The following is a 27,275-nucleotide window of genomic DNA, read 5'->3' as shown; positions in this document are numbered from 1 at the left end:
CATGATTATTCTGAGGCTGCTAGACAGGCAGGTGTTGAGATATTTCCATTTGTGAGAAAATCTTGAATCAATTACAGAATAAGAGGACACTCATTTACAATCGAGGTACAGAGTAATTACGCCTTTCGAGGGAAGTGCACGTCTGGAATTCTTCCCCCAGGTTGTGTGGAGGTTAGATCGCTGAAAGGATTGAAAGTGGATGTGAACAGATGTTTAAAATATCGGGGACTTGAGGGCCATGAGGATCTGGCATGAAAGGGGAGTTAATGCTGGAGAAGATAGGTATGACATTATTGAATGGTGAAGCAGGACGAAGGGCCGAATGGTCTCGTTCTGCTCCTATTTCTGATTTCTAATCAAGTATGTGTCACACAGCAGGGAACCCCCAGAGTGTGAATGGAAAGTGGCTTGTATTATATTGTGTTTACAACTGGGATGATAAATAATGGGAGCTATTAGCTTGATTCAAGTTTAGGACAATTAAGGACTGAGTTTAGCTCAAAACTTGGGAGAGACCTCACTGAGGGTGAGAGACACACACCTTTCCTTAGAAAGGAGTATAGAACAGTTCAAACAATAAGTCACCTTCACTAAAGTTTAATTTGAATAATCTTCAGACCAGGGGTGTTTGGTCAGACACATACAAATTATTAAGAGACTGAGAAAGGCTAAGTTCTCCATTTTGAGAGTATTCATATAAGAAGATTTCAAAGTTCACAGGATAGAACTGGGAAGATTGGCTTCATTAACATTATAGATTTGATATTGAGAGAGAATATCTCTGGATTTGATCTGGATTTGATATTGAGGGGGAATATCTCTGGATTTGAATCTGGATTTGATATTGAGGGGGAATATCTCTGGATTTGAATCTGGATTTGATATTGAGGGGGAATATCTCTGGATTTGAATTGCTGTAACATGATTCTGTTGGAAAGTAGTCAAAATGTTTATTCTAGCCTACGGTTTAAGATTTTCTAAATCATTTTCTATACAGATCGTTCTGCCATAATGTGCATTTCATTAACATGAATTTGCTATAACATAATTGACTAATTGGGGGCACTGTTCCTAAAGCACAAACTTTTAAACTGTGCATTGGCTATAACACAATTACATCACCAACACTTTAAGTGCTGATTCTAAAGCATGACTTTTCTATAACATGGGGTTGCACAAGAACGCAACCATTGCAATGTGGAAGATCTATCTGTATTTAGCTTGGGTTTTGTTTGCTTTTCACGTAATAGTTTTGGTTTATTGTTAAGAGAGAGTCTGCAGCCCTCTGTTACTCTGCTTCAATGAATGACCACCACATTAAAATATAATGAACATACATGATCCATCAAGCCAACCTGGATCTGAATTATCCAGTAAGAACATCAGCTGAGACCACAATAGAAAGGGTGATAGCATTTTGGAATTCCCTATTGCAAACAGCAACTGATCCCAGATCAAAGAGGCAGCGGATGTGAACTTAGCCCACAAATGGACAAGTATCTTAATGAAGAGCCGAGATGGCCTCAGAAACTGAATGGCCTCCTCCTTGGCATATTTAAATGTTCCTGGAGATAAAAACTTTGTGCTGTGAGACTGTTTATTTTGTTTGATTTGGAATGGAATGTGCAGCCACAGTCTGAAAGGTTTGATGGTTTATTGTCAGCTCTGTGCCTACTGTCAGTACAATGAAAGAAACTACACAAAAGGAAGTTGTAGCCAGGTCTGAAAAAGATGACATGGACATTTGCATCTAGTGTGACGGCTGACAATTTCATTGGTACCTCCACCTTCAGAGCACCACAGGTTTTAACCCAGGTTTCGGTACCAAGGTGAGCATCTCGCTCTCTCTCTGTTGCTCATGGATCTGCTTTGATCTCAGGTTGGTTACCAAACTTCTCGTCTCGGGTCACCGGGATGGGTCGATCTTGCTGGTTGGAATCCTCACCTGTTCTGATCTTGGGGCAGCACAATGTTAATAAGCCATCGGCAGACAGTGAGCAGGAAATAGCCATCTGGTCCAGGTTACCAGGAAGACGGTAAATGCGGCAAAATTCACGGGAAACACGACCTTGGTCTTCCTATAGACAGAGAATAATTCATCAGACTACCTAGTAAACAATATACAGGTAATTCCTACCTCCCATTTTTGAATACCAGTTGATCCTTCGACACCCCCATTCACATTTCCGCTCCTACCCACTCATATGCCTGCACCTGGGCTAATTCAGGCTGTAGTCCCATGCAAGAGAATGTTAAGGTGGTTCATTGATGCCCAGCCCTCTGTATTTTGCAGCCATGAGGAGTCCACATTGCATACAAACATGGGGTTAGCAGGATGCAGCCCCTTCTTCACCTCCTAAGAGCGTCACTACTCAAATTAGTTTGCACTTCAGCCCCATGCTTCTGATCTTTGGCCACTCATTGTGGAGGAGGTCAGGCAGAACAGCAGCTTTCCTCATGAGTCTGCTCCTCAGCCTGGCCAATGTCAGATATCCAGCTAGCTGGTGGTCTCAAGAATTGAGCAACCTGACGGCTTGGTTCCTTTCCTCAGGAGCCGCTGGAGAGGGAATGCTTGAGGCCTCAGACAATCAGTGGGTCTAGCAGGGGTTAAAGTTCAGCATTGAACATAGAACATTACAGTGCAGTATAGGCCCTTTGGCCCTCGATGTTGCACCAACCTGTGAAACCGATCTAACCTACAGTATTCCATTTTCATCCATGATTATCCATTTAAATGCCCTTAACGTTGGCGAGTCTACTCCTGTTGCAGGCAGTGCATTCCACACTCCAACTACGCTGAGTTAAGAAACTACCTTTGACATCCATCCTATATCTATCACCCCCTCAATTTAAAGCTATGTCCCCTAGTGCTAGCCATCACCATCTGAGGTAAAAGGCTCTCCCTGCCCACCCTATCTAACCCTCTGATTATCTTCTGTCTCAATTAAGTCACCTCTCAACCTTCTCTGACACTTCCACACAAAATGATATTTTAATTCAGATTTCAGACTTTTGTTACAATGCCCCTTCAAAGGCTAATACCTTGCATTTGATTCAATTTGGTTTAATGGTTTTTCGCAGATTTAAAATGTGTACCCTCACATCTGGGGAAGAAACCTTCTTTGTCTCACATACATCTACATCAGGGAGGCCCATCATTCACTGCTGGCTTTGGGGACTTTGTTTTCTGTCTCAGTTTTCACCCTCCTGAATCTGGGGAGCTTCTGCTAGTACCTCCATCAAATTCCTATCGAACAAACTCCCTCAAAACCTCCTCACCACCGCATCTTTGGAAGTGCCAATAATATCTCAATTTCAAAGTTCTAGTCTAGTTCTTAAATCCTTTCATGGCTTTGCCCTGATATTTTTGTCACATACCCTCCATGACATCTGCTCACATTTACACAAGCCCCAAGGTTTAACCATCCATCGTTAGTGTCTGGGTCCCAAGCTCTGAACTTTCTTGTCTACATCCCCTTGGCCACTCACTTTCCAAATTCAAGCCCCTGTCTTTGACGAGGTGTTTGCAGACTTGACTGGGGAGTATAAGGTGAAGGAACCATCAGGAAGTAGTGGCCATAATATGATAGAATTCACCCTGCAGTTTTAGAGGGCGATGACTGAATCAGATGTAACAGTATTACAATTAAATAAAGGTAACTACAAAGACATGAGGGGGGTGCGAGCCAGAGTTGATTGGAAGGGGAGCCGAGCAGGGAGGATGGTAGGAGTTTCTGGGGGTGATTCAGGAGGCCCAACAGAAATTCAGCTCAGCAGGATTAGAAAAGCCTTTAAAAACTGGCCAGGATAACTAAAAAAACAATAAGGTGGTGAAGATGAAATCTGAGCGTAAGAAAGCTGGTAATATGAAGGAAGATTGCAAGAATATTTTTCGAGAGCTAAGAGGTAAGAAACAGGCAAGAGTGAACATTGGCCTGCTGGGAAATGAGGCTGGAGAAATAGTAATGGGGAACAAAGAACTGAAAGATAGTTTACATCAGTTTTCACAGTGGAAGACACCAACAGCATACCAGAATGTCAAAAGAGTCAGGGGCAGAGGTGAGTTTTGTGGCCGTCACTAAAGGACAAACTGCTGGGGAAGTTGAGAGGTCTGAAGGTGGATAAATCACCCGGACCAAATGGACTACACCCCAGGGTTCTGAAGAAGATAGCAAAGGAGTCTGTAGAGGCATTGCTCGGGATCGTTCAGGAATCACTAAAGTCATGGAGGGTCCCAGAAGATTGAAAAATAGTTAATGTAACAATCCTGTTTGAGAAGGGAGAGAGGCAGAAGATAGGAATCTATAGGCTGGTGAGGCTGTCCTTGGTCATTGGTAAGATTTTAGGATTTTTTAAAGGTGAGACTGTGGAGTACTTGGAAGTGCATGGGAAAACAGAGCCAAGTCAGCAGGGCTTCATCAAGGGGAGGTCACGCCTGACAAATCTGTTAGAATTCTTTGAGGAGGTAATGAGCAAGTTAGACAAAGGTCAGCCAGTGGATGTGATCTATTTGGATTTTCAGAAGGCCTTAAAAAGTGCCACACAGGAGTCTGCCAATTAAGATAAGAGTCCATGGTGTTGGGCAAGATACTTACCAGAGATATCAGATTACTTACAGTGTAGAAACGACCTGCTGAACAGCAAGCCACCCAGACCCATTCCCCTACATTTACCCCGTCACCTAACACTATGGGCAATTTAGCATGGCCAATTCACCTAACCTGCACAGCTTTGGACTGTGGGAGGAAACCGGAGCACCCGGAGGAAACCCACGCAGACACGGGGAGAATGTGCAAACTCCACACAGATAGTTGCCCAAGTTGGGAATTGAACCCAGGTCTCTGGCACTGTGAGGCAGCAGTGCTAACCACTGTGCCACCGTGCTGCCCATATATTTCCCTTCCCATCCCTACCTGCATTTCGGAGAGACCATTCCCTCCGCGAAACCCTTGTCAGGTCCACACTCCGCACCAACCCACTGTCCCCTCCCAGCATCTTCCCCTGCCATTGCAAGAAGTGCAAACCTTGTTCCCACACCTCCCACCTCACCTCCGCCCAAAGGATCCTCCACAATCGACAGAAATTTATCTGTACTTCCACATGTGTCATCTACTGCATCCACTGCACCGGGTGTGGTCACCTCTACATCGGGGAGACAGGACACCAACCTGCAGATCGTTTCAGAGAACATTTCTGGGACACCCGCACCCACCAACCCCACTGCCCTGTGGCTGAACACTTTAACTCCCCCTCCGACTTCAAGGACATGCAAGTCCGGGGCCTCCTCCAACGCCAAACCCTAACCACCCAACGTTTGGAGGAAGAACACCTTGGGACCCTTCAACCACATGGGACCAATGTGGGTTTCATCAGTTTCCTCATCTCTCCTCCCCCCACCTTATCCCACTCCCAACCCTCCAACTTGGCACCGCCCTCTTGAACTGTTCCTACCTGTCCATCTTCCTTCCTGCCTCACTGCTCCACCCTCCTCTCTGACCAATCACTTTCTCCCCCATCTTCATCTATCTATCATTCCCAGGTATTTTCCCCAGCTCCACCCCCCTTGGCCCGCAAGCCTCATTGCTGATGAAGGGCTTATGCCCGAAACGTTGATTCTCCTGCTGGAGTGCTGGGAGGTCTCTATGACTCCTCCCATTCCAGATCAGGGAACTTGCCTGTTAGTCCATTCACACACTCCACTTCATTCATGGGATGTAGGTATCACTGGCTGGGCCAGTATTTATTGCTTATCCCTAACTGCCCTTGAGGAGGTGGTGGTGAACTGCTGCAGTCCATGTGCTTCAGGTTGACCTACAGTGCCCTTAGGTTGGGAATTATCAGGATTTTGACCCAGTGACAGTGAAGGAATACTGACATATGTCCAAGTCAGGATGGAGAGTGGCTTGGAGGGAATTTGTAGGTGGTGGTGTTCCCAAACATCTGCTGCCCTTGTCATTTTAGATGGAAGTGGATGTGGGTTTGGAAAATGCTGTCTGAGGATCTCTGGCGAAATTCTGCAGTGCATTTTGTAGATGGTACACACTGCTGTTCCTGAGTATTGGTGGTGGAGGGAGTGGATGTTTGTGAATGTGGTGTCAATCAAGTCAGGGCTGCCTTGTCCCTGGATGGTGTTGAGCTTCTTGAGTGTTGTTGGAGCTGCCCCCATCCAGGCAAGTGGGGAGTATTCCATCACACTCCTGACTTGTGCCGGTTGATGGTGGACAAGCTCTGGGGAGTTTACAGAGTGAGTTACCTGCCTGAGCATTCCTACCTTCTGACCTGGTCTTGGAGCCACTTTATTTATATGATGAGTCCAATTTAGTTTCTGGTCAATGGTAATTCCCAAGGTGTTGAAATTGGAAAGAAAATTCCACCAGATTTGTCAAAGATGATTTCTCCTTCATAAATCATTTCAGAGATTCTAATCTTTTCCCTGCGGCTGACATGAAACAAAATGATCTTATTTTGTCTCTCCCCTTGTGAAATAGCTGGGTTACATTTGCTACTTTATCATCAGCAGGAATCTTTCCAGAATCTTTAGAATGCTGAAGGATAATTATCAATGCATCCACTATCTCTACAACCATCTCCTTCACTTTGGGATGAAGCTCATCTAGTTCCCAGATTTGTCAACCTTCAGCCCAGATAAAGTCAGAAAGAACTGCGGATGCTGTAAAGCAGAAATAAATTCAGAAATTTCTGGGAAAGCTCAGCAGGTCTGGCAGCATCTCTGAAGAGAAAGTAGAAATTTGAAGAGGGGTCACCAGATCTGAAATGTTAACTTTGATTTCTCTTCACAGATGCTGCCAGACCTGCTGAGCTTTTCCAGCAACTTCTGTTTTTGTGTGAGGATGGATGGTCCAGGTAGCTGTGTGAGTCGGTGGATTTATAGTGGATGTTAGTGGCCAGTCTATCCCCAGAAATGGAAACAGGGATGTCAATGAAGGGAAGGAGGAGTCTGAGCTGAAAATGTGTTCTGGAAAAGCGCAGCAGGTCAGGCAGCATCCAAGGAGCAGGAGAATCGACGTTTCGGGCATGAGCCCTTCTTCAGGAGGCTTTTCCAGCAACACATTTTCAGCTCTGATCTCCAGCATCTGCAGACCTCACTTTCTCCAAGGGGGAGTCTGAGATAGACCAGGTGAAAGTGAGGGCGGGGGGACATTGGAAGCAAAATCGATTAACTTTTTCAATTCTGCATGACGGAGGGAAGCAGAATTGATTATATGATCCATATATCAGAGAAAGAGTTGTGAATGGGGGCCAGGATGGGTCTGGAACAAGGAATATTCCACTTACCCCACAAGAAGCAGATCTAGCTGGGGTCCATGTGAGGACCCATGGTCACCCCTCTGACCTGAAGAAAATGAGAGGTGTTCAAAGAGAATTTGTTCAAAGTGAGGATGGGCTCAGCCAAGTGGAGGCTGACCTAATAATCCTCAACTCTACTTTCCTGCCTTTTCCCTCTCACCCTGATTCCTTTACTGACTAAAATCTGTCGATCTCGGTTTTGAATATACTGTCCCAGCCTCCTCTGTGGTAAAGGAAGAGCAGGTCAGAGATGATTGGAAGGAAACTGTAGGCCAGTTAGCCTGACCTCAGTCATTGGTAAGATCTAAGAATCATTATTAAGAATGAGATGGTAGAGTATATGGTAAAATAGGTCTGAGTCAGCACAGCTTCATCAAAGGAAGGTTTTGCCTTCTTTGAGGGGGTAACAAGCAAGTTAGATGTAGGAGAGCCAGTGGGCGTGATCTATTTAGATTTCCAGAAGGCATTTGACAAGGTTCCACACAGGAGCCAGACAAATAAGAGACTGACTGATAAGAGGTAGTGTTGGGTAAGCTAATGGAGCTAAAAGTAGACAAATCTCCTGGCCTTGATGGAATGATGGTGGGAGAAACAGCAAATGCACTTGTGGTAATTTTCCAAACTTTGCTGGACTCTGGGGCAGTTCCAGCAGATTGAAAAACAACAAATGTGATGCCACTGTTTAAAAAAGGCGGTAGACAAAAGATGGGGAATAATAGACCGGTTAGTTTAACCTTTTCTCTGTAATGGAGAAAATGCTTGAATCTATCATCAAGGAAGAAATAGCAAGATATCGAGATAGAAATTGTCCCACTGGGCAGATGCAGCATGAATTCATGAAGGGCGGGTTATTCTTAATTGATCTATTGGAATTTTATGAAGACATTACAAGCAAGATGGAGAACGGGGACCCAGTCAATGTGGTGTATCTGGATTTCCAAAAGGCTTTTGACAAGGTGCCACACAAGAGGCTACTGCATAAGATGCGGGGTGTTACAATTAATGTATTAGCATGGATAGAGGAATGTTAACTAATAGGAAGCAAAGAGTGGGGATTATGAGTGCTATTGTGGCTGGCAATCAGTAACTAGTGGTGTGCCTCAGAATCCGATTCGGCACCACAATCATTCACAATTTACATAGATGACTTGGAGTTGGGGACCAAGTGTAATGTGTCAAAGTTTGCGGATAACACTAAGCTGAGTGGCAGAGCTAAGTGTGCAGTGTGAAATTTTGCAGACAGACATAGATACATTAAGTGAGTGGGCAAAGGTCTGGCAGATGCAATACAATGTTAATAAATGTGAAGTCATCCATTTTGGTAGGAGTGACAGTGAAAAGGACGATTATTTGAATGGTAAAACATTACAGCATGCTGCTGTGCAGAGGGATCTGGGTGTCCTTGTGAATGAATCATAAAGGGTTGGTTTGCAGGAGCCACAGGTTATTAGGAAGACAAATGGAATTTTGCCCTTCATTGCTAAAGGGATTGAGTTTAAAAGCAGGGAGGTTAAAGTGCACCTGTATAGGTGCTGGTCAGGCCACACCTGGAGTACAGTGTGCAGGTTTGGTCTCTTACTTGAGAAAGGATGGACTGGCACTGGAGAGAATGCAATGGAGGCTCACTAATTTTATTCTGGAGTTGAGAAGGTTGGCTTATGAGGACAGACTGAGTAGGCTTGGATTATATTCATTGGAATTTAGAAGAACGAGGGGGGGGATCTTATAGAAATATGAATGAATAGGTAGGATAGAAGCAGGGAAGATGTTTCCATCAGCAGGTGAAACTACAACAACAGGCCATAGCCTCAAAGTTAGTGGGAGCAGATTTAGGACCAAATTGAGAAGGAACTTCTTCCCCAGAGGGTTGTGAATCCATGGAATTGCCTGCCATTGAAGGAGCTGAGGCTTTCTCATTGAATGCTTTTCAAGTCACGATAGATAATGTTTTGAACAGGAAAGGAATTAAGGGCCATGGTGATGGTGGGAGCTGAGGCCATGTAAAGATTAGCCATGATCTTATTGAATGATGGAGTGGGCTAGAAGGGCCAGATGGTCTACTCCTGCTCCTAGTTCTTATGGTTCTAAGAGCCCATGGTGTTAGGGGCAAGGTACTGGCATGGATAGAGGATTGGCTGGCTGGCAGAAAGTAGGATTAAAGGGGTCTTTTTCAAGATGGCAGCCTACTGAGGGTCCACAGGGATTAGTGTTGGGATCACAACTATTCACATTATGTATCAACAACCTGCACGAAGGAACTGAGGGTGTTGTTGCTATTTTTGCAGTTACACAAAGACAGGTGGAGGGACAGGCAGGGTTAAGAAAGCGGGGAGGCTGCAGAAGGACTTAGACAGGTAGGAGAGTGCGCAAAGGAATGGCAGACGGCACACAATGTGGGAAGTATGAGGTAGAAGGAATAGAGATGGAGACTATTTTCTAAATGGGGAATGATTTTGGAAAACTGTAGCACAAAGGGAGTCCTAGTTCAAGATTGTCTTAGGTTAACAGGTAGGATCAATTGGCAGTTAGGAAAGCAACTGCAACGTTGGCACTCATTTCAGAGGGCTATAAAACAAGAGCAGAAATGTATTAATGAGGTGTATAAGGCTCTGGACAGACAACATTTGGAACATTGTGTGCAGTTTTGAACCCCGTATTTAAGGAAGGATAGGCTGGTGTTGGAGGAGGTTGACAAGAATGATCCCAAGGATGAAGGTTTTGCCGAATGAGAGGTGGTTGAGGACTCTGGGTCTGAAATCAGTGAGTCCAGAAGGATCTCATTGAAACTTACAGAACATTGACAGGCCTGGATAAAGGCGAAAGTGGGTACTGCAGATTAGAGACAAGATTAGAGTGGTGCTGGAAAAGCACAGCAGGTCAGACAGCATCTAAGGAGCAGGAGCCCTTCATCAGGCCTGGATAAAGCAGACGTAAAGATGTTGTTTCCACTGGTAGGAGAGACTAAGGGCACAGGCCCAGTGTGAAGTGTCAACACTTCAGAGCGAAGACGAGGAGGAGTGTCTTCAGGGTGGTTAATGTGTGAAACTCATAACTGGAGGGGGTTGTGGAGGCCAAGCCATTGAGGGTATTTAAGACAGAGATAGATAGGTTCCTGCTTAGTCAGGGGATGAAGGATTATGGGAGGAATGGAATGGAGAAACGCATCAGCCACGATCAAATGGAGGAACAGATGTAATGGGCCGAATGGCCTAATTTGGCTCCTATATCTTATGATCTAATGTGCAAGCAAGGAATCATTTACTGGTGAGAGATTAGCCAGGCCTGGCCATTACAACTTCTGTCACCTTTGGGGTGTCTGCTCATTTCACATGAGCAGATGGTTTAAGATTACAAATGAACATACATCTATAAAAGTGAATGGTTACTAACAATATTGTATCAATGTGCCACCTACGTACAGTCACTAAGTATTTTTCTGCTGGTTTCAGAATCACAGGCTGGTGTAAGGAGGGAAACCCAGGCTCAGTGACCTGAGAGGAAGCTTATGGGCATCATACCTGTTCAAACCACGCTGTGTCTCTGAGAGAAAAGGGAACCTGGGGAGTGGTCAAGGTCCCTCCCCTTGCTGTTGATGCTGAGTATCACATAGTGAGAGCGATGGAGTGCGGGTCTTGGCACTGAGGGGACTGGATCTTGCTCTCCATGGCAGTCACCATGGCTGAGGAAACACTCCAAACTCATATCAGAGCTAACATGGTCTGGATAAGTTTGATGGACTCCTTCACCTTTTGATCACCTTTACCAACTGCCTCTGACAAGTCACTGCACTGTCTGACATTTTGGGAGACCATGTGATCATCCTCAGCCTGGTCTCAGGCCTCTGACTGTTGGAGACCTAGGGCGATGAGTGGTGGAGAGGTGTCAGTGAGGTGCTCAACAGATTGAGCTCCCCAGTCTAATCTAGAAGAAGAACCCATTGAGGTGACCGTCTTAGAGCTGGTGGAAGGGACAGGTCTTCAGGCCTCAGGTCTCAGCCTCAGTGGCTTCCTTCTCAGAGGTGGAGGTAGAGCTGAGGGTCTCTGGTGCTGGGCCCATCAGGACAGAGGGTCACTTGGAGTCACTAATGTTTGTATGAGAGAAGAGGTGGAATTAATGTTTAAGAGCTTGTGCAGGTTAAGAATGAGTTAGTATCAGTGTTGATGGGACGGGGCACAGCACTGGGTTGGTTGCGTACTGAAGTCTCTCTGTCCTCACACAGGTGGTCATCCTCCTCTGAAGCTAACTCAAAAAGTTTCTCAAATGGAGTGAGGGGCCTGGGGTCAGTCCACTTGCCCCTGTCAGTCTTGGCCATCTCATGGAACTTTCTCCTGCAATGAGACAAAGGGAGGATTGAGTATGATGGAAATGGATAAGAGAAGTCTTTGGAGTGATGTCCCCTGTGAGTGAATGGGAAGTACGGACAACAAGAAGGGTCAACAGTTTGCAAGACCTCTTGACTAGACATGCTGTTGGCAATGATGAGAGCTGCAGTTCTGTGTCCTGGGGTGAGGTGTGTACAGTGTTGGGGTTAGAGTGAGCGCTGGTACTGAGGGTGAGGAAGCTGAGGAACTTACCCTGACAGAGCAGAAAAGATCAATTCCTTCCCTTCTCAGGTTAAATATGGGCAAAGAAACCTCCTGCTGATCATCACAAATTGTTCTTCTAGAGCTAATGAACAACACTTGGAGGGAGCAGTGAGTATGGTAAGGGCATAAAATGTACTCTGGGTCCTCAGACTCCACACGGAGAGTGGCTCAGCAGCAGTACGACTGATCAAGTTGGTCAGATCCTAAAGGGCATTGCTGCTAGACTGGCAGGTAGTGTGGAAACCAACGAGAGGGAAAAACATACTTCACCTTAGCCTTGGAGAAAGTGAGGACTGCAGATGCTGGAGTACCAGAGTTGAAAAATGTGGTGCTGGAAAAACACAGCAGGCCAGGCAGCATCCGAGGAGCAGGAGAATCGACGTTTCGGACCTAAGCCCTTCTTCTTCCAGCACATTTTTCAACTGAACTTCACCTCATCGTTACTAATCTGTCAGCTGCAGATGCATCTATCCACGACAATATTGTTAAGAGTGAGCTACCTTCACATTGAGAGTATTCTCCTTAGTGTTATACTAAAATGGATAGATTTCAAACAGACCTAGCAACTCAAGACTGGGCATCCATGAGGAACTGTGGGCCATGAGCAGCAGGACAGAAATATAGGAACACAGAAAACAGGACAAGGAGTATATCTTTGAGCCCACTAAAACCCTGCTCTACCATTCAATATGATTATAGCTGATCATCCAACTGACTGGACTATTCCTGTTTTCACCCATGCCATTTCACCCCTTTAGCCCCATGAACGTGTGAAGCATGGGCATCACTGGCTGCCCAGCATTTATAGCTCATCCCACATTCCCCTGAGGAGCTGCCTTCTTGAAGTCCCCATGTTGTAGGTTAACCCACACTGCCCCCGGGGAGGGAATTCCACAATGTTGACAGTGAAGGAATGGCGATATATTTCCAAGCCAAGATGGTGAGTGACTTGGCGGCGAATGCAGATGGTTGTGTTTCTATGCATCTGTTGCCCTTGTCCTTCTAGATGGAAGTGGCCATGGGTTTGGAAGGTGCTGTCTGAGGATCTTTGGTAAATTTCTGCAGTGGATCTTGTAGATGGTACACACTGCTGCTATTGAGTTTCTGGACTCCCTGGTCATTGGGAACATCTTCCTATTTTTTCACCATCCAGTCATGACAGCATTTTGTAGGTCGCTATGAGATTCCCTCTTGTTCTTCTAAACTCTAGTGAATATATTCCTAACAAGTCTAGACTCTCCTGATTATGCCAGTCCCGCCATCCATGAATCAGTCGGGTAAACCTTCATTGCACTCCCTCTACAGCCAGAACATCCTTCCTCAGATATGGAGACCAAAACATCACACAATACTCCAGGTGTGGTCTCACCAAGGCCCTGTGTAATCACAAGTAAAAACAAGGACTGCAGATGCTGGAAACCAGATTCTAGATTAGGTGATCTCTCCACCCTACAGGCACTCTGCCTCTATTCCTGATGAAGGGCTTTCGCCCGAAATGTCGAGTTTCCTGATCCTTGGATGCTGCCTGAACTGCTGTGCTTTTCCAGCACCACTCTGATCTGTGTAATCGCAACAAGGCATCCCTGCTACTGCATCCAATTCCTTTCGCTACGAAGGCCAACTTACCATTTGCCTTCTTCACCCCCTGCTGTACCTACACGCTTACCTTCAGCGACTGGTGTATGAGGACACCCAGGTCCCGTTGCACCTCCCCTTTCCCAATCTATCATTCAAGGAATAATCTGCCTTCCTATTTTTGCTACCAAAGGGGATAACCTCATACTTATCCACATTGTACTGCATCTGTAAAGCATTTACTCACTCACTTAATTTGTCCAAATCACAATGAAGCATCTCTGTATCCTCTCCCAGCCCACCGCTCCCTCCCACGGCCACCCCCAACCTGGTGAGAAATTTAGAGAGATTGTATTTAATCCCTCACCTAAATCACTAATACACATTGTGAATTAAATTGCCATAATCCTAGATATCCATAGGGTTACTCTCTCATGAGAGACTGATAACTGGTGGTGGGCTCGTGTCAAAGTCACTAGATTCCAGGCAAGGGATGAGACCTTCACAGTCACCTCAGCTGGTGCAGGAATTGATCATCACTCTGCATCACAAACAGTCTTCCAACCAACTAAGCAAAACAAGTAACGGGTCCAAGCATTTTTAACTGTGGCACCCCACTAGTCATTGGTTGCCACTTGGAAAATGATCCATTTATTCCTGTTCTTTGTTTCCTGTCTGCTAACCAGTCTATCCAAGACAGTACACTACCCCAAACCCATACGCTGTAATTTTACACGCGCATCTCTTATACAGGGCCTAATTGAAAGCCTTCTGAAAGCCCAAGTAAACAACCAGAACCATAAGAGAAAGGAAAAGGAGCAAGTTGTTCATCTCCTCAAGCCTGCTCTGCCATTCATTAGGAACATGGTTGATCAAACATTCCTCATGTCCACTTTCCTGTCCTTTCCCTGTGACCCTTAATTCCTTGACTGATCAAAAGTCCATCTATCTCGGGCTTAAATAGGCACAAGATCCTGCTCCCACAGTCCCTATGGCAAGGAGTTCCAAAGACTCACAACCTTCTAAGAGAAGAAAATCCTTCTTGTCTCAGTCTTGATTGGCATCTCTTTATTCTGAGATGGTCCTAGACCCTCCCATGAGAGGAAACATCCTCAGCGTTTATCTTGTCAAGATCCTTAAGAATCCTATAGGTTTAAATAAGATTACCTCTCATTTGTCTAACTCCACTCAGTAGAGTGCCAACTTGTTTAGTCTTTGCTCGTAAAACAATCCATCCATCCCAGGGACCCTCCCAGGGACCATCCCAGGGACCATCCCAAGTACCCTCCCAGGGACCATCCCAGGGACCCTCCCAGGGACCCTCCCAAGGACCATCCCAGGGACCATCCCAGAGACCCTCCCAGGGACCCTCCCAGGGACCATCCCAGGGACCATTCCAAGGACCATCCCAGGGACCATCCCAGGGACCATCCCAGGGACCATCCCAAGGACCCTCCCAGGGACCCTCCCAGGGACCATCCCAGGGACCATCCCAGAGACCATCCCAGGGACTATCCCAAGGACCCTCCCCGGACCATCCCAGGCACCATCCCAAGGACCATCCCAGGGACCATCCCAGGGACCATCCCAGAGACCATCCCAGGGACTATCCCAAGGACCCTCCCCGGACCATCCCAGGGACCATCCCAAGGACCATCCCAGGGACCATCCCAGAGACCATCCCAAGGACCATCCCAAGGACCATCCCAGAGAATCTGGTTTCCAGCATCTGCAGTCATTGTTTTTACACAGTTGTTGGAGGTCAGTCATCTCAGCTCCGGGATATCTCTGCAGGAGTTCTTCAGGGTAATGTCCACGGCCCAACCATCTTCAGCTGCTTCATCAATGACCTTCCCTCCATTATAAGGTCAGAAATGGGGATGTTCACCGATGATTGCACAATGTTCAGCACCATTCACCACTCCTCAGGTACTGAAACAGCCTGTGTTCAAAAGGCACAAGATCTGGGACTCAGGCTGACAAGCGATAAGCAACATTACCCTGGGCACTACTACATTGGAAAGGCCAAAAGCAACAGCCCACAGTACAGTCACTGAATGAAGCTAGTAATTACATTTTTTTGTCACTAGTACTGTCAAGAGCAATGGTGTTAGGTTACAAAGTTATCCCTCACTCAATGACACTTAGTAAAAGGTGATCTGAACACAAGAGAAACCTTTACCCACCTGACGCTCTATGTGCTTGCCGTGAATCTCCACAAAGTCATCAACAAGCTTCACAGTCAGCTCCTCAGGTAAGAAATGTTTGACATTCAGGTTAATCATAAATCTGTCCTTCTCAGAACGCACCTGAAACAACACAATATGTGTAAGCAGTAACACACCACACTTTCAACTCAACTTGGAACTCTGTGTGAAGATTACAGCACGATATGAATCACTCTCTGCAAGAGTTACCTGTGACAAAAATCATTCAATAACTTTATAAAAAAACATGTGGCGTATGGAAAGCAGAAAGCAGGCCATTCAGCCCAACCAGCCAATATTGGTGCTTATCTGTCTCACAAATACGTTAACCAATCAGATTTACTCATCCTATCAACCAAATCATTTCATCAGCTTCTCCTACATTCACCTTGTCTCCAATGTTCACTTTTTCCGGCTCAGTCTCTCACCTTTGAGGTAAATTCCACAGACTAACTGTTATGAAGAATTTCTCCTGCACTCTGTTCTAAATCGCTTCAATTTAATCTTGTCTCTCTGGCCCCTTGCTTTATTCCCTTTATTAATGAGAGCAATTTGCTTCTATCTCTCTTTCCCTCCTTTCACAATTGTGACACTTTTGTTAAGATCCTGTGATATGAATGTATCGAACCCTGTGCTGTCCCTGTCCCTGGGAGTGTTTGATGGGACAGTGTAGAGGGAGCTTTACTCTGTATCTAACCCCGTGCTGTCCCTGTCCTGGGAGTGTTTGATGGGGACAGTGCAGAGGGAGCTTTACCCTGTATCTCACCCCGTGCTGTCCCTGTCCTGGGAGTGTTTGATGGGGGACAGTGTAGAGGGAGATTTACTCTGTATCTAACCCTGTGCTGTCCCTGTCCCTGGGAGTGTTTGATGGGGGACAGTGTAGAGGGAGCTTTACTCTGTATCTAACCCCATGCTGTCCCTGTCCTGGGAGTGTTTGATGGGGACAGTGTAGAGGGAGCTTTACTCTGTATCTAACCCCGTGCTGTCCCTGTCCTGGGAGTGTTTGATGGGAACAGTGCAGAGGGAGCTTTACTCTGTATCTAACCCCATGCTGTCCCTGTCCCTGGGAGTGTTTGATGGGGACAGTGTAGAGGAAACTTCTTCCCACTAAGCAGTGCCATTTCCCCAGAACCAGGGTAGTTTAATGAAGAGTTTGAAAGAAAGTAGGTGAGAGGTCTGTGCAAACTGACAGTCATCTTCCAAAGTTCTGACTGATACTGGAAGTGTTCCTGATGTTTTGGAAAATGCACATTACTCAGCTATTTAAAAGAGGTGAGAGTGTGTAACTGAGAATTAAGGACCATTTAGCCCAACATTTACTGTCTGCTAATTGCAAGATTATTATTAATAATTGACTAAATATCTGCTAAAGTTTCAGCTGATGAGAGAGAGCAGGGGAGTATTCTAAAGGGTGTGTCATACATGAACCAGAAGAAATGTTTTGAATGATTAATGCAGTGGACTGGTGAGTGGGTGGATGTCATTTATATGGATTTCCAGAATGTGCTCAATAAAACCCCTCAGAAGAAATGTGAGCTAAAGTTGTGGCTCGTGGAACTGAAGACAAATTCTGGAATTGGTTAGGTGGGTCTTCTTGTGGTGCTGTGGAAGTATCCCTCCCAATGAGCCAGGTAGCCCCCCCAACCCCAGGTTCACGTTCCACCTGTTCCAGAGGTGTGTATTAACATCTCCAAACAGGACAATTCAAAAATGCCTCAAACTGGCTGATCAGCAGGGGGCAGCGGTGAGTGGGAATGGAGGAATATGACTAGTGATGTGACACAAGTATTGTTGTTGGGGTTTCAACTATTCAATCTCTTCATTAACGATGTAACTACTATAACGGAAAATCAAATATCCAAGTGGGCAGCATCTGAGGCTGCAGATGACTCGAAAGCTCCAGGTCTGGTAAATAACTGCAGCAAATGGGAAGTCAGAGAGTCAACTACATCACAGTCCCTCGGAGCACAAAGCAGAGCATCCACTATGTCCTCAACCAATTCCTATTTCCATGACAGTCCTCTCCATGTCCAAACTCCATCCCCCACCACTTAGGGGATGCCCTGTCCCCTCACCCAGCCAGTGTCTCCCACTGTCTCCCTCAGCACCACCCACTTCCTCACTTCCTCCCTCACATTCTTGCTCACCATCACCTCCACGCTCACTATTACTCGCTCCCTCACTATGACCCTCTTCCTCACTATCCCCAGCTTTCTCACGCACAGCCTTGACCCACTCACACCCTTCCTCACTCACTCACACCCCCAGCATCACACACACACACTCTTCCTCACTCAAATCTCCCCCCTCATTCACATCTCCCCTTCCTTACTAACATCTCCTGTACCTCACTCACTCCCCTCTTTGTCTCTCACAGCCCCTCCCTCACTCACATCCCTCCTGCACAATCCCCTCTTTCTCTGACTTTCTCACTGTGCCTATAACAGGAGAAATGGAGATTGTTCATCTTGAGCTGAACATAAATTATTTGCAGTATTAACTGTCCTCTAGAAGGTATTGCTTAACTCAATGTATGTTGACCCGGAAACTTCAGTAGAATTAGTTGTTGAACAATATCTGAACAATTCACAATGTTTCAGACAGATGTCATTCATTCTTACTGGAGTTACTGTTGCTGCATGAATCATTAATTAACAAACTTTTCAGTTAAAAACATAGATCGTTACCTCGGATATGCCTGAGTCCAGAAAGTTCCGAAATACTGGCAGCCTGTAGTAGGGACTGATGGTGGAAGAGAAGATAGGAAATAGGTCATAGTCAAAAGGACTTTCTCCAAAAAACTGATCAAAGAGGCGACTTGGATAGAAAGAAGCCAGAGGACGTCTGAACCAGGGATACTGAATCGCAAGATCCATTCTCTCCTGCTGGCTAATCACAAAGCTGCAGGGCTGTGAGACCCAGTCACTCATCCCATTTATATATGTGTGGTCACAAATAAAACAGCAGTCTGGATGATTCTGGAATGACAAACTCATGACGGAAGTTGGAAAAACTGTTGGTTGTCAGCAGATGGTGGACGGTTGACTGGGCAGGACACTCCCAGCTTTGCTGACTGTGGAAATTAACTCTCCAAATCAACAGCGGTTCAGGCAAAGGAAGATAGGACACAGACTGTCAGTATATTTCCATAATCATATTAGTCTGAACAGTCAGTCCCATGACATGTTAGAACCTCCACCACGTGTAAAACATGAACATTAGGAGACAGGTAGTGTCTATCTTAATCCTTCTTGAGTTGTCAAGAGTCACTGTCAAGGCTTATGTTTAATGTGCATCTTTAAGTTGCATTGACCTCCTTGAACTGCTGCAGTCTAGAAGCTGCTGGGAGTCATACAATGCAATTAGGGAGAGAATTTCAGGACCTTTGCCCAGCAATACTGAAAGATTGGTGATACATTTCCAAGACAGAATAGTGAGTGACGTGCAGGGGAACTTACAGGTGGTGGCACTCCCCAATGGGAGGATAGTTGGAATGAGGACCCAATCCTGAGGAACTCCAGCAAAAATGGCCTTTGGCTAAAACGGTGGACAATTGGGAGGTGATGGTCTAGGGGTATTATTGCTGGCATGTAACCCAGAGAACTAGGTAAGGCACTGGAGACCTGGGTTCCAATCCCACCAAGGCAGATGGTGGAATTAGAACTCCATAAATAAGTGTGGAATTAGGAGTTTAATAATGATCATCAATCCATTGTCAATTGTCAGAAAAGCCATCTGGTTCACAAATGCCCTTCCAGGACAGAAGCTGCCATCCTTACCTGGTCTGGCCTACAAATGTCTTCAGACCCACTGAAATGTGACTGTTAACTGCCCTCTGGGCAATTAGGGATGGACAATAAAGGCTGCCTCAGCCAGTAACACCCTCAGCCCTTGAAGAAGTAAAAAAAGGCTTCAACATCTTATGGTCTTAAAAGAAGTGGCTAATTAAATCATTAATGCATTGGCTTTAATTTTACCAAACTCCCTCAGGCAATGTTCAAATAAATTGGAAAACAGCAAATGTAACTCATTTATTCAAACTGGAAGGGAGACAGAAAGCAGGAACCTACAGGCCACCTCTGACCAGAAGGGACCTTGTGGTGTAAGTCCATAGCTTCCTGGAAGTGGCTACACAAGTGGATAAAGTAGTCAAGAAGGATACAATATGCTTGTCTTCATCGGTCAGGGCATTGAGTACAAGTTGGCAAGTCCAGTTGCAACTGCAAAATCTTTAATTAGGCCACATTTGGAGAACTGTGTGCAGTTCTGGTCACCGCACAATAGGAAGATGATTAGATGATTAGATGACTTACAGTGTGGAAACAGGTCCTTCGGCCCAACAAGTCCATACCGACCCGCCGAAGCGCAACCCACCCATACCCCTACATTTACCCCTTACCTAACACTACGGGCAATTTAGCATGGCCAATTCACCTGACCCGCACATCTTTGGACTGTGGGAGGAAACCGGAGCACCCGGAGGAAACCCACGCAGACACAGGGAGAATGTGCAAACTCCACACAGTCAGTCGCCTGAGGCGGGAATTGAACCCAGGTCTCTGGCGCTGTGAGGCAGCAGTGCTAACCACTGTGCCACCGTGCCGCCCTCTAGGTTGTGGAGGATTTGGTTAAAAAAAAGTTTACCAGGAAGTTCCCTGGATCAGAGTGTGATATCTACAAGGAGAAGTTGGACAAATTTGGATTGTTTTCACCAGAGTATCAGAGGCTGAGAGGCAAACTAATGGCAGTATATAAACTGATGAGAGGTCTGGATGGGGTGGATAGTCAGAGGCTTTCTCTGAGATGTAGGAAGATGGTTGTGGTTACTGGAGGTCAGTTATCTCAGCTCCAGGACATCTCTGCAGTAGTTCACCAGTAGGTGCAACCATCTTGAGCTGCTTCATCAATAATCTTTCCTCCGACATCAGGTCAGAAGTGGGGACGTTCGCTAATGATTGCACACTGTTCCCACCATTCACAGCTCCTCAGATACTGAAGCAGTCCATGTCCAAATGCAACAGGATCGAGATAATATCCAGGCTTGGGCTGACAAGTAACATTCATGCCACACAAATGCCAGGCTATGACCATCTCCAATCAGAGATGAACTAACCACTGCCCTTTACATTCAATGGTGTTACTATCACTGAATACCCTACTATCAACATCCTGGACATTATCATTGACCAGAAAATCAACTGGACTCACCACATAAACACAATGGCTACAACAACAGGTCAGAGGCTTGGAATACTGTGGTGGGTAACTCACCTCCTGACTCCCCAAAGCCTGTCCACCATCTACAAGGCACAGGTCAGGAGAGTGATGGAATATTCGAGGAGAAAGTGAGGACTGCAGATGCTGGAGATCAGAGCTGAAAATGTGTTGCTGGAAAAGCGCAGGAGGTCAGGCAGCATCCAAGGAACAGGAGATTCAACGTTTCGGGCATGAGCCCTTCATCAGGAATCAGGATTCCTGAAGAAGGGCTTATGCCCGAAACGTTGAATCTCCTGTTCCTTGGATGCTGCCTGACCTGTGATGGAATATTCCCCACTTGCCTGATGAGTGCAGCTCCAACAACACCCAAGAAGCTTAACACTAGGACGAAGCTGCCCACTTGATTGGCACTACATTCACAAACATTGATTCCCTCCATCACCAATGCTCAATAGCAGCAGTGTGTACCATCTACAAGATGCACTGCAGAAACTCACCAAAGATCCTTAGATAGAACCTTCCAAACCTATGACCACTTCTATCCAGAAGGAGAAAAGCAGCAGATGTATGGGAACACCACCATCTGCAAATTCCCCTCCAAGCTACTCAATATCCTGACTTGGAAATATGTGGCTGTTCCTTCACTATCGCTGGATCAAAATCCTGGAATTCCCTCCCTCAGGGCATTGTGGGTCAGCTCACAGTACATGGACTGCAGTCATTCAAGAAGGCAGCTCATCACCACCTCCTCAAGGGCAGACAATGACACCCACATCCACAAACAATAAATAATAATAACATTTTTAAATTTCTTTTAAAAATCTGCCATCCTTGCCTGGCCTGGTCTACATGTGACTCCAGACCCATATCAATGTGGTTGACCCCCCGATGGCCTAGCAAGCCACTCAGTTACAACAAACAATACAAAGTCCCTACAAAGAAATGAAACTGGACAGATCACCTGGCTTTGATCTTGGAACCTGAATACACAACAGCAGACATAGCACTGTCAACCCTGCAAAGTCCTCCTTACTAACACCTGGGGCCTATTGCCAAAGTTGAGAGAGCTGTCTCACAGATTAGTCAAGCTAAATGTCTAACAGTCACATTCATGGAATTATACAACGTTCCCGACCCCACCATCACCAGCCCTGGACATGTCATCTCTCACTGGGAGGACAGGTCCAGCAGAGGTGGTGGCACAGTGACATACAGTTGGAACAGAGTTACCCATGAGTCTTCAACATTGACCTCTGACCCCATGAAGTCTCATGGCTTCAGGTTACAACATGGACAAGGAAACCTCTTACTCACTACCACCTACAATCCTCCCTCAGCTGATGAATCAGTACTCTTCCCTTTGAACAACATTTGAAAGAAACACTGAGGGTGACAGCAATGTAAAATGTCCTCTGGGTGGGAGATTTTTATGTCCACCACCAAGAGTGGCTTGGCAGCAGCACTCCTGATCGAGCTGGTCGGGTCCTAAAGGACATTCATTTTCCTCATCCAAATCATGAATATCAGCACTGATCCCTGGAGCACTCACTAGTTACAGGCTAAAACTGTTCATAATACCTCTGGTGTGGTTTTACAAAAGTCTTGAATAACTGCAGTAAGACATCTCTAATTCTGAACTCAAATCCTCTTGTAATAAAGGTAATATAACATTCACCTTCTGAACTGCTCAGTGCACCTGCCCTGTCTACATTCACTGACTGAAGTACAAAGACACCCAGATCCATCTGAATGTGCACACTTCCCAACATATCACTATTCACTGATACACTGCTATTCTGTTTTTCACATGAGGTGTATAACAGTCCAACTATCCATTTCTACTGCATCAGCATGTGTTTGTCCACTCACACAACTTCAGGAGAAACTAAGGACTGCAGATGCTGGAGATCAGAGTCAAAAGGAGTGGTGTTGGAAAAACACAGCCCGTCAGGCAGTATCCGAGGAGCAAGAGAATCAACATTTCGAGCATAAGTTCCTCATCACTGCACCCCCCAGGTCAGCTCCTCTGCCCTGAAACAGACTCACTACCACAGCCACATCTCCTTCCTCAGCGCCTGCCTACGGAACCGACTGATCCCACACGGACTCCGGACTACATTCAGGCCAGCACAATTTGGATCGAACCAGGACAACCAGTACCTACAACAAATGCAAAGCATCCAGAAACAGTTCTCCCTCCGGATGCTCCACTCCATGCTCACAGCAATGCACTGCCACCTAGTCTCCCTGCAGTCAGCCCCGGCCCAGCTCAGAGCCACACTCTCCCAGACCTGCAAAGGACCTTTGCTGTTCTTCATCCAGAGATGAATCCACTCAACAAAGAATGTAAGGACACAAATCTTTCATGTACTGACCTGCAAACTCAGGATTCCTCAATCATTCCAGAACCTTCTCCCAGCCTCCAGAACCGGTCGGACACCATTAGTCATGCAGCCGCACTCACCACCACCACCGCAGCAAACAATGCCATAACTTTTGCTCAGGCTGATAGCAGACCGCAGCCACCGTCAACTATACCACCTCCGTGATTACTGCCAGGATCACCGTCTCCACAATCACCGCCCCCACAATCACCGCCCCCACAATCACCGCCCCCACAATCACCGCTAGGGTCACCGCCCCCACAATCACCATCCCCACAATCACCGCCCCCACAATCACCGCCCCCACAATCACCACCAGGATCACCACCCCCACAATCACCACCCCCACAATACCGCCCCCACAATCACCACCCCCACAATCACCGCCCCCACAATCACCGCTAGGATCACCGCCCCCACAATCACCATCCCCACAATCACCGCCCCCACAATCACCACCCCCACAATCACCACCCCCACAATCACCGCCCCCACAATCACCACCCCCACAATCACCGCCCCCACAATCACCGCCCCCACAATCACCACCTCCACAATCACCGCCCCCACAATCACCACCCCCACAATCACCGCCCCCACAATCACCGCTAGGATCACCGCCCCCACAATCACCATCCCCAAAATCACCGCCCCCACAATCACCGCCCCCACAATCACCACCTCCACAATCACCACCAGGATCACCGCCCCCACAATCACCATCCCCACAATCACCGCCCCCACAATCACCGCCCCCACAATCACCACCAGGATCACCACCCCCACAATCACCACCCCCACAATCACCGCCCCCACAATCACCACCCCCACAATCACCGCCCCCACAATCACCGCTAGGATCACCGCCCCCACAATCACCACCCCCACAATCACCGCCCCCACAATCACCGCCCCCACAATCACCGCCCCCACAATCACCACCTCCACAATCACCGCCCCCACAATCACCACCCCCACAATCACCGCCCCCACAATCACCGCTAGGATCACCGCCCCCACAATCACCATCCCCAAAATCACCGCCCCCACAATCACCGCCCCCACAATCACCACCTCCACAATCACCACCAGGGTCACCGCCCCCACAATCACCATCCCCACAATCACCGCCCCCACAATCACCGCCCCCACAATCACCACCAGGATCACCACCCCCACAATCACCACGCCCACAATCACCGCCCCCACAATCACCACCCCCACAATCATCGCCCCCACAATCACCGCTAGGATCACCGCCCCCACAATCACCACCCCCACAATCACCGCCCCCACAATCACCACCCCCACAATCACCGCCCCCACAATCACCGCCCCCACAATCACCACCTCCACAATCACCGCCCCCACAATCACCGCCCCCACAATCACCACCTCCACAATCACCGCCCCCACAATCACCACCCCCACAATCACCGCCCCCACAATCACCGCTAGGATCACCGCCCCCACAATCACCATCCCCAAAATCACCGCCCCCACAATCACCGCCCCCACAATCACCACCTCCACAATCACCACCAGGATCACCACCCCCACAATCACCACGCCCACAATCACCGCCCCCACAATCACCACCCCCACAATCACCGCCCCCACAATCACCGCTAGGATCACCGCCCCCACAATCACCACCCCCACAATCACCGCCCCCACAATCACCACCCCCACAATCACCGCCCCCACAATCACCGCCCCCACAATCACCACCTCCACAATCACCGCCCCCACAATCACCACCCCCACAATCACCGCCCCCACAATCACCGCTAGGATCACCGCCCCCACAATCACCATCCCCACAATCACCACCCCCACAATCACCGCCCCCACAATCACCACCTCCACAATCACCACCAGGATCACCGCCCCCACAATCACCATCCCCACAATCACCGCCCCCACAATCACCGCCCCCACAATCACCACCAGGATCACCGCCCCCACAATCACCACCTCCACAATCACCACCTCCACAATCACCACCAGGATCACCGCCCCCACAATCACCATCCCCACAATCACCGCCCCCACAATCACCGCCCCCACAATCACCGCCCCCACAATCACCGCTAGGATCACCGCCCCCACAATCACCATCCCCACAATCACCGCCCCCACAATCACCGCCCCCACAATCACCACCAGGATCACCACCCCCACAATCACCACCCCCACAATCACCGCCCCCACAATCACCACCCCCACAATCACCGCCCCCACAATCACCGCTAGGATCACCGCCCCCACAATCACCATCCCCACAATCACCGCCCCCACAATCACCACCCCCACAATCACCACCCCCACAATCACCGCCCCCACAATCACCGCTAGGATCACCGCCCCCACAATCACCATCCCCACAATCACCGCCCCCACAATCACCGCCCCCACAATCACCACCTCCACAATCACCGCCCCCACAGTCACCATCCCCACAATCACCGCCCCCACAATCACCATCCCCACAATCACCGCCCCCACCATCACCGCCCCCACAATCACCACCTCCACAATCACCACCAGGATCACCGCCCCCACAATCACCATCCCCACAATCACCGCCCCCACAATCACCGCCCCCACAATCACCACCTCCACAATCACCACCAGGATCACCGCCCCCACAATCACCACCCCCACAATCACCACGCCCGCAATCACCGCCCCCACAATCACCACCCCCACAATCACCGCCCCCACAATCACCGCCCCCACAATCACTGCCCCCACAATCACCACCTCCACAATCACCACCAGGATCACCGCCCCCACAATCACCATCCCCACAATCACCGCCTCCACAATCACCACGCCTGCAATCACCGCCCCCACAATCACCGCCCCCACAATCACCGCTAGGATCACCGCATCCACAATCACCGCCCCCACACTCACTGCCATGACCACCACCTCCACAATCACCACCAGGATCACCGCCCCCACAATCACCGCCCCCACAATCACCACCTGGATCACCGCCCCCACAATCACCACCAGGATCACCGCCCCCACAATCACCGCCCCCACAATCACCGCCCCCACACTCACTGCCATGACCACCACCTCCACAATCACCACCAGGATCACCGCCCCCACAATCACCACCAGGAACACCGCCCCCACAATCACCGCCCCCACAATCACCGCCCCCACAATCACCACCAGATCACCGCCCCCACAATCACCACCCCCACAATCACCACCCCCACAATCACCGCCCCCACACTCACCACCAGAATCACCGCCCCCACAATCACCGCCCCCACAATCACCGCCCCCACAATCACCGCCCCCACAATCACCACCAGAATCACCGCCCCCACAATCACCGCCCCCACAATCACCGCCCCCACAATCACCGCCATGACCATCATCTCCACAATCACCGCCAGGACCATTGCCCCCATAATCATTGCCAGGATCACCACCACCACAATCACCGCAAAGATCACCGTCTCCACAATCACCGTCCATCGCATCCACAATCACCACCAGGACCATTGCCCCCACAATCACCTCAGGAGATCTCCCACCCACAGCTTCCAATCTCATAGTCCGGGATCTCCTCACCGCCCGATTCTACCTTCGACCAGCCTGGTCGACCCATTGTCTCAGCATGCTCCTGCCCCACTGAACTCATCTCCACCTACCTCAATACTGTCCTACCCCCCCCCATGGTCCAGGAACTCCCCACATACGTTCGAGACATCACCCACGCCCTCCACCTCCATCAAGACCTCCATTTCCCTGGCCCCCAATGCCTCATCTTCATCATGAACATCCAATCCCTCCACACCTCCATCCGCCATGACCAGGGCTTCCAAGCCCTCTATTTCTTCCTCTCCTGACATCCCCAACAGTACCCTTCTACTGACACTCTCATTCGTTTAGCTGAACTGGTCCTCACCCTCAACAATTTCTCCTTCAAATCCTCCCACTTCCTCCAGACCAAAGGGGTAGCCATGGGCACA

General features: G+C 48.1%; 1 protein-coding gene across 2 annotated transcripts; it reads right to left on the bottom strand.

The window, feature by feature from the left end:
- Positions 1 to 1,656: 1,656 nt before the first annotated feature.
- On the bottom strand, positions 1,657 to 27,275 carry cryaa (crystallin, alpha A). 2 transcript variants are annotated; one of them, XM_060833902.1, is made up of 3 exons: positions 27,212 to 27,275; positions 15,656 to 15,778; positions 1,657 to 2,078 (listed from the first exon to the last, which is right to left on the bottom strand). In XM_060833902.1, the coding sequence occupies exons 1-3, from the start codon at positions 27,266 to 27,268 to the stop codon at positions 1,857 to 1,859; spliced, it is 402 nt and encodes a 133-aa protein (XP_060689885.1). In that variant the 5' UTR covers positions 27,269 to 27,275; the 3' UTR covers positions 1,657 to 1,856. The 2 variants fall into 2 exon arrangements, with proteins under 2 accessions (XP_060689885.1, XP_060689884.1); XM_060833901.1 differs by lacking the exon at positions 27,212 to 27,275 and adding an exon at positions 18,364 to 18,564.

This window comes from Hemiscyllium ocellatum, chromosome 12 (assembly GCF_020745735.1).
Source record: "Hemiscyllium ocellatum isolate sHemOce1 chromosome 12, sHemOce1.pat.X.cur, whole genome shotgun sequence".
Taxonomy (NCBI): domain Eukaryota; kingdom Metazoa; phylum Chordata; class Chondrichthyes; order Orectolobiformes; family Hemiscylliidae; genus Hemiscyllium; species Hemiscyllium ocellatum.
Note: the sequence above shows the minus strand (reverse complement) of the source record. Positions and strands in the feature narration are given on the sequence as shown.

Bases quoted from the DNA above. Each gene is read 5' to 3' on its own strand.
- cryaa (XM_060833901.1), bottom strand. From the start codon at position 18,552: ATGGATCTTGCGATTCAGTATCCCTGGTTCAGACGTCCTCTGGCTTCT. The intron at 15,779-18,363 runs GTAACGATCTAT...GTGTTGTTTCAG, and splicing joins TGGACTCAGGCATATCCGAG to GTGCGTTCTGAGAAGGACAG. The intron at 2,079-15,655 runs GTGGGTAAAGGT...CTCTGTCTATAG, and splicing joins GCAAGCACATAGAGCGTCAG to GAAGACCAAGGTCGTGTTTC.